Source organism: Mya arenaria, chromosome 12 (assembly GCF_026914265.1).
Source record: "Mya arenaria isolate MELC-2E11 chromosome 12, ASM2691426v1".
In the NCBI taxonomy this organism is placed as follows: Eukaryota; Metazoa; Mollusca; class Bivalvia; order Myida; family Myidae; genus Mya; species Mya arenaria.
The window spans coordinates 35,353,904-35,367,252 of NC_069133.1; the positions used below are offsets into that span (position 1 = coordinate 35,353,904).

At 34.3% G+C, this 13,349-nt stretch overlaps 1 protein-coding gene across 1 annotated transcript; it reads left to right on the forward strand.

Annotated features, from left to right (window-relative positions):
- Nucleotides 1-5,734: 5,734 nt before the first annotated feature.
- On the forward strand, nt 5,735-13,012 carry LOC128211021 (peroxisome assembly protein 26-like). Its single transcript, XM_052915398.1, has 5 exons — nt 5,735-5,934; nt 6,926-7,066; nt 8,327-8,682; nt 9,351-9,491; nt 10,218-13,012. The coding sequence occupies exons 1-5, from the start codon at nt 5,735-5,737 to the stop codon at nt 10,313-10,315; spliced, it is 936 nt and encodes a 311-aa protein (XP_052771358.1). The 3' UTR covers nt 10,316-13,012.
- Nucleotides 13,013-13,349: the final 337 nt, after the last annotated feature.

Consider the following 13,349-nt stretch of genomic DNA (forward strand, 5'->3'; position numbering starts at 1 on the left):
GCGTTATATATCATCACTTACACCATCAAACACATTAACCATGGATAATGTGCTTCCATGCAATGTTGAGGATAGATTACAAGAACTATTACTTGATGATGAAGAAACAAACATAGGCAACGATGAGCTACCTGTCACGTTCAAAGAGGTACAACCCGGTGGTAAATATGTTCAAAAATGCTGTGCCTTTTCACAGAAGGTTGCAATAATCATTCCTTACAGAGACAGAAAAGAACATTTAGACACTGTTGTTAGACATCTGCACAGATTACTTCAAAGCCAACATTTATGTTACGGCATATATGTGTCAGAGCTTGCATACCCTACAGTGTTTAACAAGGGACTTCTTATGAATGTGGCTTATCTTACTGCAAGAGATGAAGGACACTACGACTGTTATATATTCCACGATGTTGATCTGATTCCACAAAAGGAACGACATCTCTACATATGTGGTGAAAGCCAAACCATATGTCGTCATTTAACACAAAGTTCGGTGGTTTGCCTTATATTAAGTACATCGGAGGTGTCTTGGCATTAAATGACACTCACGTCCGTGTTGTTAATGGGTTTTCTAATTTACTGTTTGGCTGGGGAGGTGAGGACGATGTAATGGAAATGAGGATAGCGGACAAGCATCTTGGACTAACAAGGGTCAGTGCTGATATAGGTCGTTATAAAGCTTTGCCACACGACAGAGACAAGGGAAACCCCGTTAATAACGACCGTTATAAAATGTATAGAACACTTCGAAAACATACCGATCAGGATGGGTTAACAAGTTTAGCTGGCTTGTATGAACTACTCAAGGTTGAAAGGCGACCCCTGTACACTTGGATATATATCAAATGTAACAAAACAGAAGTCTTGCAGAAGAATAAAAACATAATGTTTGGCTGAACATATCTATTCAGTTCCACGAATCTAAAAATACAATGTGTAAGGTTTTTGTATTTCAATTATCCCATTGATGTATATCTGATTGAGAAAATAAAGGTCTACAATGCTTAAAGTCAGTGTACAAATAAAAACGAGAAAGTTGATGCGTGGCTTTAATGTCGCCGGAAAACTGTAATATGGACATTGAATATAGTCAAGTCATAGGTGTATTTTAGTACAATAATGCACACTGGCAAAGAATACTAGTACAGTTTTAAAGTTGTTCACCAGTAGTAAATATTCAATACTTGTATCAAATGACAGTTAATAAATAAATTCGATAAATGGTATTTAACCTTGATACAATTCATAAGATGGACTACATGTACATCGACTTTTCTTATTCTACGAAAGGCACTTGATATAGACATCCTTTCTTTAATAAACCAACCAATAAGGATATTCAGTCACCGAAATATTTAACAGTACCTGTTACCTGAACATGAATTGTGTTGTTCAAATAGCTATCAAAGGGCCGATTGTTCACAACGTTGTTAAAGTTAACAACGTGGTCAACGACGTCGTTGTTAACTTTTGAATATGAATAAATATTTGATGAGGTATTCACATATTTAAACATTAATACGTACAGCTAAAATTGTTGTCTCAAATCTTGTTAAGAATGCAGCAAAAGTATAGCCATCACTCTTTCAGAGCAGTAACATTTTGAAAGTTAAAGCTGCACTCTCACAGATATACTGTTTTTACAACTTTTTTTATTTTTTTTTGTTTTGGAAAGAGCATTTTTTTGCGTAAATATCTGCAAACCAATGGTAAAAGATTTGTTGACAAAAGATCAGATCGTAGATTTTCATATATCCGTTCGAAAATTAATGTTTATGACTTAAATGGTTTAAGAAAAATGCATAACACATCAATTTTTGAACTTTAATATAAACATCTGTGATCTAATTTTTGTCAGCAGTCTTATATAACTGGTTTCCATGCTTTTTGCAAAAATTGGCTCGTTCCAAGACAAAAAAAATAATAAAAAAGTTGTCAAAACGTTAAATCTGTGAGAGTGCAGCTTTAACAGCGATTAAGTTAACAACGTTATTAATTTTAACAAAGTTCTGAACAATCGGCCCATTCTCAACCAAGCTTAATTAAAACTAAAAGTTTGAATTTACAGTGAAACAGGACATAAAATGAATTAATTTACTTAAATGAACCGATCAACGCATACATGTACGAGAAATACCTTATAAAAATCAAATTAAGATTCGAGAAAACACCGATGGGCAAACGTAAACGCTTGTATGTTGTAGTTTTTTGTATATGTATATGAACGGTTTACAATGTCTGAAATCTTAACATTTAATTACGCTGCAAGTAGATCGAGTAGTATTTCAAAATGGCATTTTAACTTAATAACTTTACTCTTGGGAATCATAATTATTTATGCAATAAAACACTTCAATGGCAAATAATTTAGACTAAGTAATACAAAGTTCACGTAAAAACACTACAATTAAGAAATACTATTATCTAAAATTTTACGAACTACTTCTACTGATGTACCGGCATACATCCGAGGTTGTTTTTGACGGAAAATGGCCGAGGAGCACCGAATGGTCGTTTTTTAGTCGAACAAAGTACATAACTGAGCAATTATCAAAGCCACAGTTACAGTATTTGCTGTAAATGAACACATTGTCTCTTTGTTATTGGCCTCCGGTTGAGCTAAAGTGTTAGCACGACACCGCCGACACCAATACACAGTCTGTGTATACCAAGTGACAAATTGCGTCATAAATGCTACGTCGAAAGGCAATATTTTGCTTCGAATGAAAGATTCACAAAACTTCACTATTTCTTCTCCATTTGAATGAAACATAGCGCAGTATAATGCCGCTTACGGAGTCCCGCCTTCGGTCTTCGGTCTTTTACCAGAGTTTGATTGAGAGTTTAGTTTCTTAAAACACTTCGACAAACCTTTTCACGATACGGTCGTCTGACGGAGCACTGTGAAAACATTATTTTGGAAACAGGTTTGTCGAAGTGTTTGATGAAACTGATCACCTTACCAAACTTTGGTAATAAAACGAAGGCGGGTCTCTTTAAGAGGCATGGACTGCCCTTTGTTTCATTTCAAATGGTGTAGTTAAAACAATATCTTTGATTTACATGTAAGTCTTTATTTTCAGCAAAATGTTGCCTTCCGACGTGGTAAACACACAATAACACAATGAGGGTGTTTTATTGAAACTAAACTAGTTTCAGTTTTAAAGCTTCATGATGAAGCTTCTGTATGTAGCCATTATTTTAAAATGTCTTCAAAACAATGATACCGCAGATGGTCGTTTGCCTGTTTAAACTAAATGGTGTTTCAACACATATTTGTATGATCACTGTCCGCCATGATGGAACGAACCAACGAATCCGCCATCGGATGTGGGTTCGATAGTTTCAAAAACCAGTTTTTATTTTATTTGTAACTGTCGTAACGTGCGACGTCAAAGAAACCAACAGATCCCTTCAGAGAAAACCATGCTCGACCATGAGGGTCCGCTGGTCTTTATATACTGTAAATTCTCAATCCACACAGAGCCCGGGCTTTGCTAATTTGCATATTACCAACCAAGATAACATACATACTATGAACGTATTTCCGTTTATAACGGAAAAAAACTACAGCGGACCGTTACATTACTTTCCCCTCCGAGAATACCCGAGTCTTGGTCTGGGAATCTTGTGGGTAAGGAAACTCCGTTCTGGCAGTTGTCATCATCCCACCGCTGCCACAATTTGTAACGTGCGACGTCAAAGAAACACCAACAGATCCCTTCAGTGGAAAGCATGCTCGACCCTGAATGGGTCCGCTGGTCTTTATATACGCTAAATTCTCCATTCACACACAGCCCGGGCTTTGCTTATTTGCATATTACCAACCAAGTTAACATACGTACTATCAACGTACTTCCGTTTATAACGGAATGCTATGAACGCACATCCGCCGACTACAGCGGACCGTTACACTGTCACAACAAATACACAGTTCATGAAACCAATAATATTATAAACCCAAAACTAGTGCATTACCAGTATTATTAGTTTAAATGCACTTAGGCTATAGAAAATCATCGACGTTTTATCGAAGTCCCAATATAGCCAAACGTGATCCGATTGTTACCCGATATAGGATTACGTACCTTCAAATTCCAAATTTGCTAGAGGGCTACGCAACTGGAAAAGGAGCATCTTTCGACAGGAAACAAGTACCTGAAAATGTGATATTGAAAGAAATATTTGCAATTTTTCAATTTACAAAAACTTACAAATATCATATAATTATTTATGTAAGTAATATTTCATGATCTGGTAATATCTTTCTATTTGTTAGATACCATTAATACCCCGAAATTGGAGAGCAATCAATGTGTATAAATAAATTGGTAAAGAGGTAATCTTATTTTTAAACACACCTATCTGGTGCCTCCTTGCTTAAAATGTAAACCAATGGTAACGTTTCATTTTGAGTTAACTTGAACAATGCGCTATATAAACAATTTTAAATTGGTCCAAAGCCATGAGCTTCACCGATAAAAATGTTATAAATAATCCTTGCAAGTTGTGTGCTCGAATGCGTTTGAGGATATTTAGGAGACTTGTGTTCAAAAGTTGCAACACGGGCGCTAAGAACTGTATTTATTTAAACAACGTGTGCTTCCTTTCCTCGTAACAGGGAAATCTTCCAATCGTACTCAGCCCTCAATAAAATGGACAACAATCAAGTTGGGGGGAGCCTGTGAATGTGTGGCAATGTGATATAGAAAGTTCACATAATACAGTCGAACCCCGTTGGCTCGAAGTCCCAGGGACCGGCGAAAATACCTCGGGCCTCGGCAAAATGGAGTAAAGCGGGAATGCTTACATTTAATTTAATAAAAATCGGTCCTTTACATACAGTTCGAGCCAACTAGGAATTCGAGCCAAGCGAGTTCGAGCCAACGGGTTTCGACTGTATAAACTCTAATAATACTATCGTGAATGTTCAGTAACTGTAAAATCAAGATATGTATGTATTTCTTTAGACCTTACGGTCAAGGATAACCCGTGAAAGTGCAAACACTTATTTCCAACGGGTCCTTTGTTTTTTGCTGAAGCCGAAGAGACAGTGATGGGATACAAGGAAGTCCGGGTGCTATACCCTAGCTAGAGACCCATTGGTTCTTTTACGTGTTCGGTGTAAAGCACCGATGCACGGGACCGTACCACTTTTCTGGGTTAAACCAGTGATGAGATAACCACTTTTCCAAGCACTAACCTTTAAATGCCAAGCGCCAGGCAAGGGAACTACTTGTACCAACTTTTAACGTCTTTTGGTATAACGCGGCCGGTGATCTCCCGCTTCGTAGGCGGAACTTAACCACTAGGCCACGGAGACGATCAAGGTACAATGTTGTCTGTGTTTTATCAACCACCTCTTACGAATATCTGATACGTAATTTTTTTTTAATGCATGCTTTTTAATTTGCCTTTTTTTGCTTGACCGATTGAAGGAGCTGCGACTCTTCTAAATTACGTTGGAACCTAATGTTTTTTGAAAATAGATTTTACTTAAAGAAAGTTAACGTGTACTCCAGTAAAGGTCAAAAGAGAATATCATGTTTAAATAAATGTAAGAGTTTGCGATTGCATTAAAAAAAATGCCATACTTTATAGACAGGAGATAGTCCAATAATTGTCCGAGTTTGAGAGTTACTTTAATTTAATATAAGGGAGATAACCATTACATAGGGGTTGTGATTTATTTATTCAGTTGACTGTTTCATAAAGGTCACATGACCTCAAAATGGCGGAAGAGCTGAAAAAAACAAAAATGAATACGATTGAAGAAAATCCCGAGTTTGAGCACCAATTATTGACCACTGACAATTGTGAACTTTTCGTTGAAAAGGCAAAACAATGTTTACTATTGAGGCAATTCAAGCGATGTCACAAAATGTGCTTAGCAGGGATATCTGTGGCAAAAACACAATCAGATGAAGCTAGGTGCTACTTTGTGAACTTTTAATATTGGTACAAAACAACAAATACTAAATTAACCTTATTTACACAATGTCATTAACAAATTATATTTTGTTTTCTAAAACACGTTATTGTAGAAAAATGATGTGCCTTTCCTTTCAAAAACTTTTCTACAAAGAGAAAGATGCATGTTCATCTTCAATAAAATTGTGTGTGGCCTATATATTTGAATTTACTACAAATATGAATAAACCTTATTGGCTGTATGAAAAAATGATACTTTAAATAAATCCTTTACCGCATAACCTTATTATATTATTAATCTACCTCCACATTAGAGAGTTCACAGTTGACATTAAATTGGAGATTTTCTACATATGCAAATGACATACATGCGATATTTCTGAGAGGCTTCCCAGGGGATTTTGGTCTGAATTCCAGGGGACTTTGATATTACACCAGGGGATTTTTATGCGACAACAATTTGTGCAATATCTGCATTTATAATATAAGAATGAATACAGAAATACACTCAAATTACAATAATTTTTGGACTAAGTCATCATGGTCCTTCATGGAATTTCACACTCATAATAATATTGATGCTTTCCACTGTCAACCTTAAGCAAGTTTTGAAAAACTAGCTATATGATATGCCAAAACGACTCTATTTTTTCCTATCAAAGGGCCCCACCACCATTCCTTTACAAGTGGAAAAATAGCACTGATGAATAGCATTTTTATTTATAACTTTATTCAATCTTTTTTTCAAAATGGAATTATTTGGAAATACTCGTATAAAGTTGAAAAGCATTTGATATAATTTAAATTATTTTAGTCCTCCCCCCATCATCACTCAGTGTTTTCATTTTTTAAAGGCACAAACATTTATTTTATCAAAATAGATACCTATGGGCCTGATATGTATAAAATAAGCATTACTTTGCTAGAAACTTACTATTTTGGGTATTAAGATGTTTCAATGCATTCAAAAGATTTGCCTTTAATTTTACAGGGCGGAAGTGACCGTTGAGCGACTTTGTGTGGTTTGTATCCAGGCCTTAGCCGAACTGGACCAGTGGCAAGATGTCCTACCTATGATACAGAATGTTTATGGCGGTGTGGAGACTTGCCCTGCAACAGTCATACAGCTATGGTAAATTCAGCCATCTAATATCAACTATTGTATGACCAAATTTCAAAAGATCAAGAATTTCAGTAAAATAATGCCTTAAAGATCAATAAGTGAATTACAAATGTAAGAGTGTTATTTAAAAAATAAAACTAGCTGTGTCTAAGGAGGTCAGTAGAACAATTTGATCCAAGAAAAAAAAAATGTCTTGGATTTACCTGTTCAAAAAAACATAGTCGATACTATCATTGATAAGGAGATGCCAATGTTTTATTGCATACTGTGGGAAATATAACAATAAAGACAAGGTATTGATGTTTGTCATTCCCTGACCACTTCTTTCTGTTAAAATTTATAATGCAGTAATTTAGTTTATATCAAGGTTACTTACATTTATGAATTATAAAACTCTGATTGATGGATACAATGTAATACGTTAGGTATCCAATAACAACTAGGGTTTTAGATGGAGGTTTAAAAAGGGCAGAGTGCTGCAGAAGATGGACTGGATGCTGAGGGTGAAGAGGGCATATTGTAACTGGCCGTTATTCACAGCCCATTACAGTATGCCCTCTTCACCTTTAAACATAAATTAAATTGACAGGAATTGTGTTAAAATAAATTATTAGGTTTTGACTGCCAAATACGCTATTACGGTTAAAATTTGTATGTATAAACAATCATAGTCATTTATCAAAACAAAGAAATAATTTATCATATTAAGCATTTAATTCTATGAAGGCAGAAAAGTACCCATGCTGGTCTTCATGAGGGCAGAAGGGTACTACCAAAAAAGGACAGGGTGTTAAATACCCATGCATAATTCTTTAGCTAAAACCCTTATTTCAGTGTATCTTTGTATTTTCCGCTATCCCATTTTTTCCAATGTTACCTACATTTACTGAGTGTAGCTGATAAAACAGTGATTTTTTTAATGCAATTTACTGCCTGTCCATTTTCCCAATATTTTATCATTTTTTTCCAATTTGATAATTGCAGATTACGTTAATGAATTTAAAAGCAATGAATTTCTGGAAATATAAACAAAAGCTTGATAAGACTTACTCTTTCACAGCATAATGTATGCATAAAAAAGTTACAACATGTATATTTTCCATTATATTAGCTATTTTGGCCTAATTTTGTATTTTTTACCCAAAGCCAACTTCTTATCCTAATTTGCAAGGCACAGGTGAAAATAATTCAAAAAAAAATACTGTAATATATTTAGCTTCCACAAAAGGAGTTTTTGTTACATTAAGTTTATGATTCTCATATTTACAGCATTCTGATGCATGTGAAAGTTAAGGAATTCTCCCAGTGTCATGCAGTTGCAAGTATATGGCTCCGATCTGAGAATAATTCCAGAAAGACGGGATATGACAGAGTTGCGACCCTTTTTGTGATTAAAGTTATGATTCCACGGGGACAATTTCAACTAATACCGCCATTTTTGAACAACAATACACATTTAAAACAAGACAGCATATCTGCGATATTGAAAGAATGTGAAAGTGTGCACACAAGGCTTGAGACTGAGATTGAGAAAAGTGAGAAGTGTGTTAAGACTGAATTGTCTTCACAAACAGACAGTGACCAGCCGGATTCAATAACAGAAGAGACTGACCAAACGGATCAAGGTATAATTTTATAGCTTATGATTTTTTTAATATATCAAGGTATTGTCCTATCCCTCTAGCGTCGTCAGCGTGCAAAATCTTCATCCTTTATGCCATAGCACAAAAGATGTTTAAGATACAGTGTATTTTACTGAAACTTGGTACACATGTTGCCAGAAACAATAGCATACACAAGTGAAGACCCATAACTCTTAAGCCTTAGAAGTTATCAAGTTCTAGACAGTGCCACTTGTCTAACTGAAAAAAGTCAAGCGTTTGCTTTGCTTCTCATCACGCCTGTTTCGATTAGCTTTTAATTAAGCTAAAATGTACTTAAGGATGTAAGAGTGTAATAGGACCTAAAATAATTGGCTAGTTATGATTTTTTTATACAAATAATTATTATTAAATAACACTTTTTATAAAGGTAGTACACTAGAACAGCAATTTTTATGCCCTCCCGAAAATATTCAGACTCAATCAAAGTAGGGAATGGGTGTGTTTTGAAATGTTTTAGGCTTTAAAACGTAAATAGTTTGTTCTGCTATGGCACTATCTTCCCATATCAAACTGATTTACTTCAAGAATCTTCTTTTAGCTGGTCATTTTTTCATTTCAATAAAACCTTAATAATAGTTCATAAAGATAGTACTTTTGTTCGATGAATTCACTCCACATTTGCATTTCAGACTCCATGTCAGTCCTCCAGTATGTGAAGTACTTTGGATGTATGATTGCCAGCAAGCTTGCCTACCCCAGTATTTCTATGTTGCTAAAAATAGCAGCAGCTTCCGTTGCTATGGCAATGTTCCTTAAAATATCCTTGGATGGTAAATATCCTTGCCATTTCCTCACCTGTTCTTTCAAATAAATGAATTTGAATTGTTTACCACTGGGTTATTTAAGGTTTATTTGATTTGTCTCAAAATTACTACATCATTTGGACTTTCCTTTATATTAATTCATAGAAGTTGCATGTTCATGGATTCTTCATGTATACATGTATGTAATTTAAATATTCAAATATTTTTTTAAATCTTAGGAATGTGTACCATTGGGCAATTTTCAGGGTTTATAATTCATAGAAGTTGTTGGTAGATTCTTCATACAATGAAAATAATATAATAAATATCATCTGTAATAAAAACATATTTTAATATACTTGTTATTAGGTTTTCATAAACTTAAAACAATCATATGCACATTTCTAGTTGTAAGGTAACTTAACCTATGTATTCAAATCATTAATATTTCATAATTCAGCAAAATATGCAGCTTTGATGCTTCTCCCTATTAAAAAGTCATACAATTGATTCCATAACAACAGTCCTTAAAATTAAGATTTGCCTAAAAAAGCATAAATAGGATTGAAAGCACAAACATTATATACACACATACAACAAAACTTCATTGTTTCAAAAGCCTGGCCTAGAGTCAGGCTTGCAGTATTGTGCTTATTTCATGACTGCCATGAGTAATTCCTTGTTTGTTTTTTTCTACAAAACATATTGTTTTACAATAAATAAATGCATACAAATCAATTATGTATATTTCAGGTGATCTGTTGAGCAGACTAGGACAAGCCACCCTGTTATGGGAGAACGCAATACAGATCCTAAAGACAGTCTTCTCCCCTTACAGGCCTGGAAGATGAACTCCATGAATATTATAAATGAGGCCAGAGAAACATCATGTTCAGATTCTCACCCAAGCCACCACAATGTTTTTTTTTATAAGTTTGTTTGTTTTTCAAAAAAAAGTGTATGTAGGTGGTGTTGTTGGCTTTGTCGTTTTGCAGAAACTTCAAACTTGGCCATAATTTGTTTGTTAAACCTTGGCAATAACTCGAAACTGGTTGAACATATTCAAATGAAACTTGATACACATGTTGCCAGAGACTCTTCTTTAATAATCATTGAGTTATGCCCCTTGTTTGAATAGAACAAAGAGGAGATAAAAATTGGCGTTCACTCCTCAGTGCTCTTGTATGGCTAAAATTTATCTTTGGCAAATAGTGGTTGTTATTTTGGTGAAACTGAAACAATATCTGAACATATTTCTCGCTTTGTTATGAGCTTGCATGCTTTTCTTAAAAAAAGAAAGTTGAATTATTGTGATAGCCTCAGTGGCATTGTTGATGTTGTGAAAAAACTTGAACCTTGACCATAACTCAAAAACCATTAAATGTATTTCAAATTAAACTCTCTAGACATATTACTTAGCAAGGCCCATAACTCTGTATTTATAAATTGTTTAGTTATGTCCCATGTTTGACTGAAAAAACAACAAAACCAGCCAAGTGTTTGGTTTGCTCACATGCTAAATTTATTTGTGAAATAATTAGCCACCCTTAAATGATGTGTTTTTTTAAACCTGGATGAGCACTGCAAGGTTAGTTTTCTCTGTGTGAATTAGTGGAGTGCCCTGATTTGAAGTTGAGATGGACTTGCATCATGAAATGTGTGTGGGTCTTTTTGATGGAACTGTTTATATGACATAAGTTGGCATGCGGTACATACATATAGGGTAAATCTTAAATGTATTGATGGTTCAAAATTTGTATAGTTGTAAACGATGATAGTGTCATTGTTGTAAACCTTTAAACAAGAAAAAGTTGAAGATGTCCTGATATATTTAAAGCTGCACTCTCACAGATTGAACGTGTTAACAACTTTTTTTATTTTTCGTCTTTGAACGAGCCGTTTTTTTGCGAAAATGCATGGAAACCACTTGAATAAGACTGCTGACAAAAAAAAATCACAGATTTTTATATTTAAGTTCAAAAATATTTTATGCATTTTCTTAAACCGTTAGTAAAAATTTGCTCTTTCCAGACAGAAACAAAAAAGTTGTAAACACAGTAAATCTGTGTTTTCACGGCTTTATATAAAACAGCCACAGCTTAAATACTGTCTCAAGAATTCTTAGAAGTACTGATCACTAATGAAATGCGCTAATGAAATTTCTAAATTAATAAATAATTGAAAGTTGCAATGATGAGACTAAGAAGTTCGGAACACAAGGCTCAATGCTACTATTTTTAGCTCACCTGAGCACGTAGTGCTCAAGGTGAGCTATTGTGATAGCCCTGTGTCCGTCATCGTCTGTCGTCAACAATTTGACTGTTAACACTCTAGAGGTCACAATTTGGGCACTATCTTAATGAAACTTGGTCAGAATGTTACCCTCAATAAAATCTTGGATGAGTTCGATATTGGGTCATCTGGGGTTAAAAACTAGGTCACCAGGTCAAATTAAAGCAAAAGCTTGTTAACACTATAGAGGTCACATTTATGACTGTATCTTCAGGAAACTTGGTCAGAATGTTAATATTATATATATACTAAGTCACCAGGTCAAATTGAAGGAAAATCTTGTTCACACTCTAGGGGTCTCATTTATGACTGTATCTGCATTAAAGTTGGTCAGAATGTTTATACTAATAATCTTTAAGTCAAGTTTAAATCTGGGTCATGTGCGGTCAAAATCTAGGTCATTAGGTCAAATCATAGGAAAAGCTTGTTAGCACTCTAGAGGTCACATTTATGACTGTATATCCATGAAACTTAGCCAGAATGTTTACATTGATTAGCTCTAGGCCAAGTTCGAATCTGGGTCATGTGCTGTCAAAAACTAGGTCACCAGGTCAAATAATAGGAAAATTATTTTAACACTAGAGGCCACATTTATGACCATATGTTCATGGAACTTGATCAGAATGTTATCATTGGTGATCTTTATTGGATCAGGTGAGCGATTCAGGGCCTTCAGGGCCCTCTTGTTTGATGAACTATTAATTTCAAAGAAAAATGAGGACTAGCATACTAGTTCACACTTCTTACAACAATAAGAACATGGTTGCAATGGACATCTTGGAGAAGCAGGCACCTCTAAAACGTAAGACCATTTTCTCACTCTTTAATTATAAATGCATTTGTTTCATAGGAATATCAAAATATTCTTTATCTATCACATAATTATGTTTGTCAATGATATTATATTTATTTCAAGTCATCGAATATCATGACTCGGCAAAATTTCCATGAAGATAATCCATTTGTATGACAGATTTTTTTATATTTTTTTTATAAATTCTGTAGAATTTATATTGTTGTCAGCATTGTTCTTGTTCATGTTCTTTATATATTTTGTTATTTATCTGTTTCTATGCCCATGATTTATGTGTTATAATCTGGTTAAACCAAAAATACAACAACTTTGTTAGGATTTCTTCCATTCGTGTGCAATACTTTACTGCACAAACTATATGTTTTTGTATTTGAACAAAGTTTTAGAAGAAATTTACTGGCATTTCTGAAACTATTATTATAAATAAAAAAAACATGACATATATCATCATTGTTAATTTGTTACACTTTCATGTCCGCTTCTTAACTTGAGCATTTCTGATCAAATCTTTACCAAACTTGATTTCACTATTTATGGATATAATATCACTTCCTAACTTGAGAATTTCTGATCCGATCTTTATCAAACTTGGTGACACTATTTATGGGGCAATCACTTCTTAACTTGAGCATTTCTGATCCAATCTTTACCAAACTTGGTGACACTATTTATGGATATAATATCACTTTTTTATCTTGAGCATTTCTGATCCAATCTTTATCAAACTTGGTGACACTATTTATGGGTATTATCACTTTCTAACTTGGGTATTTCTGATT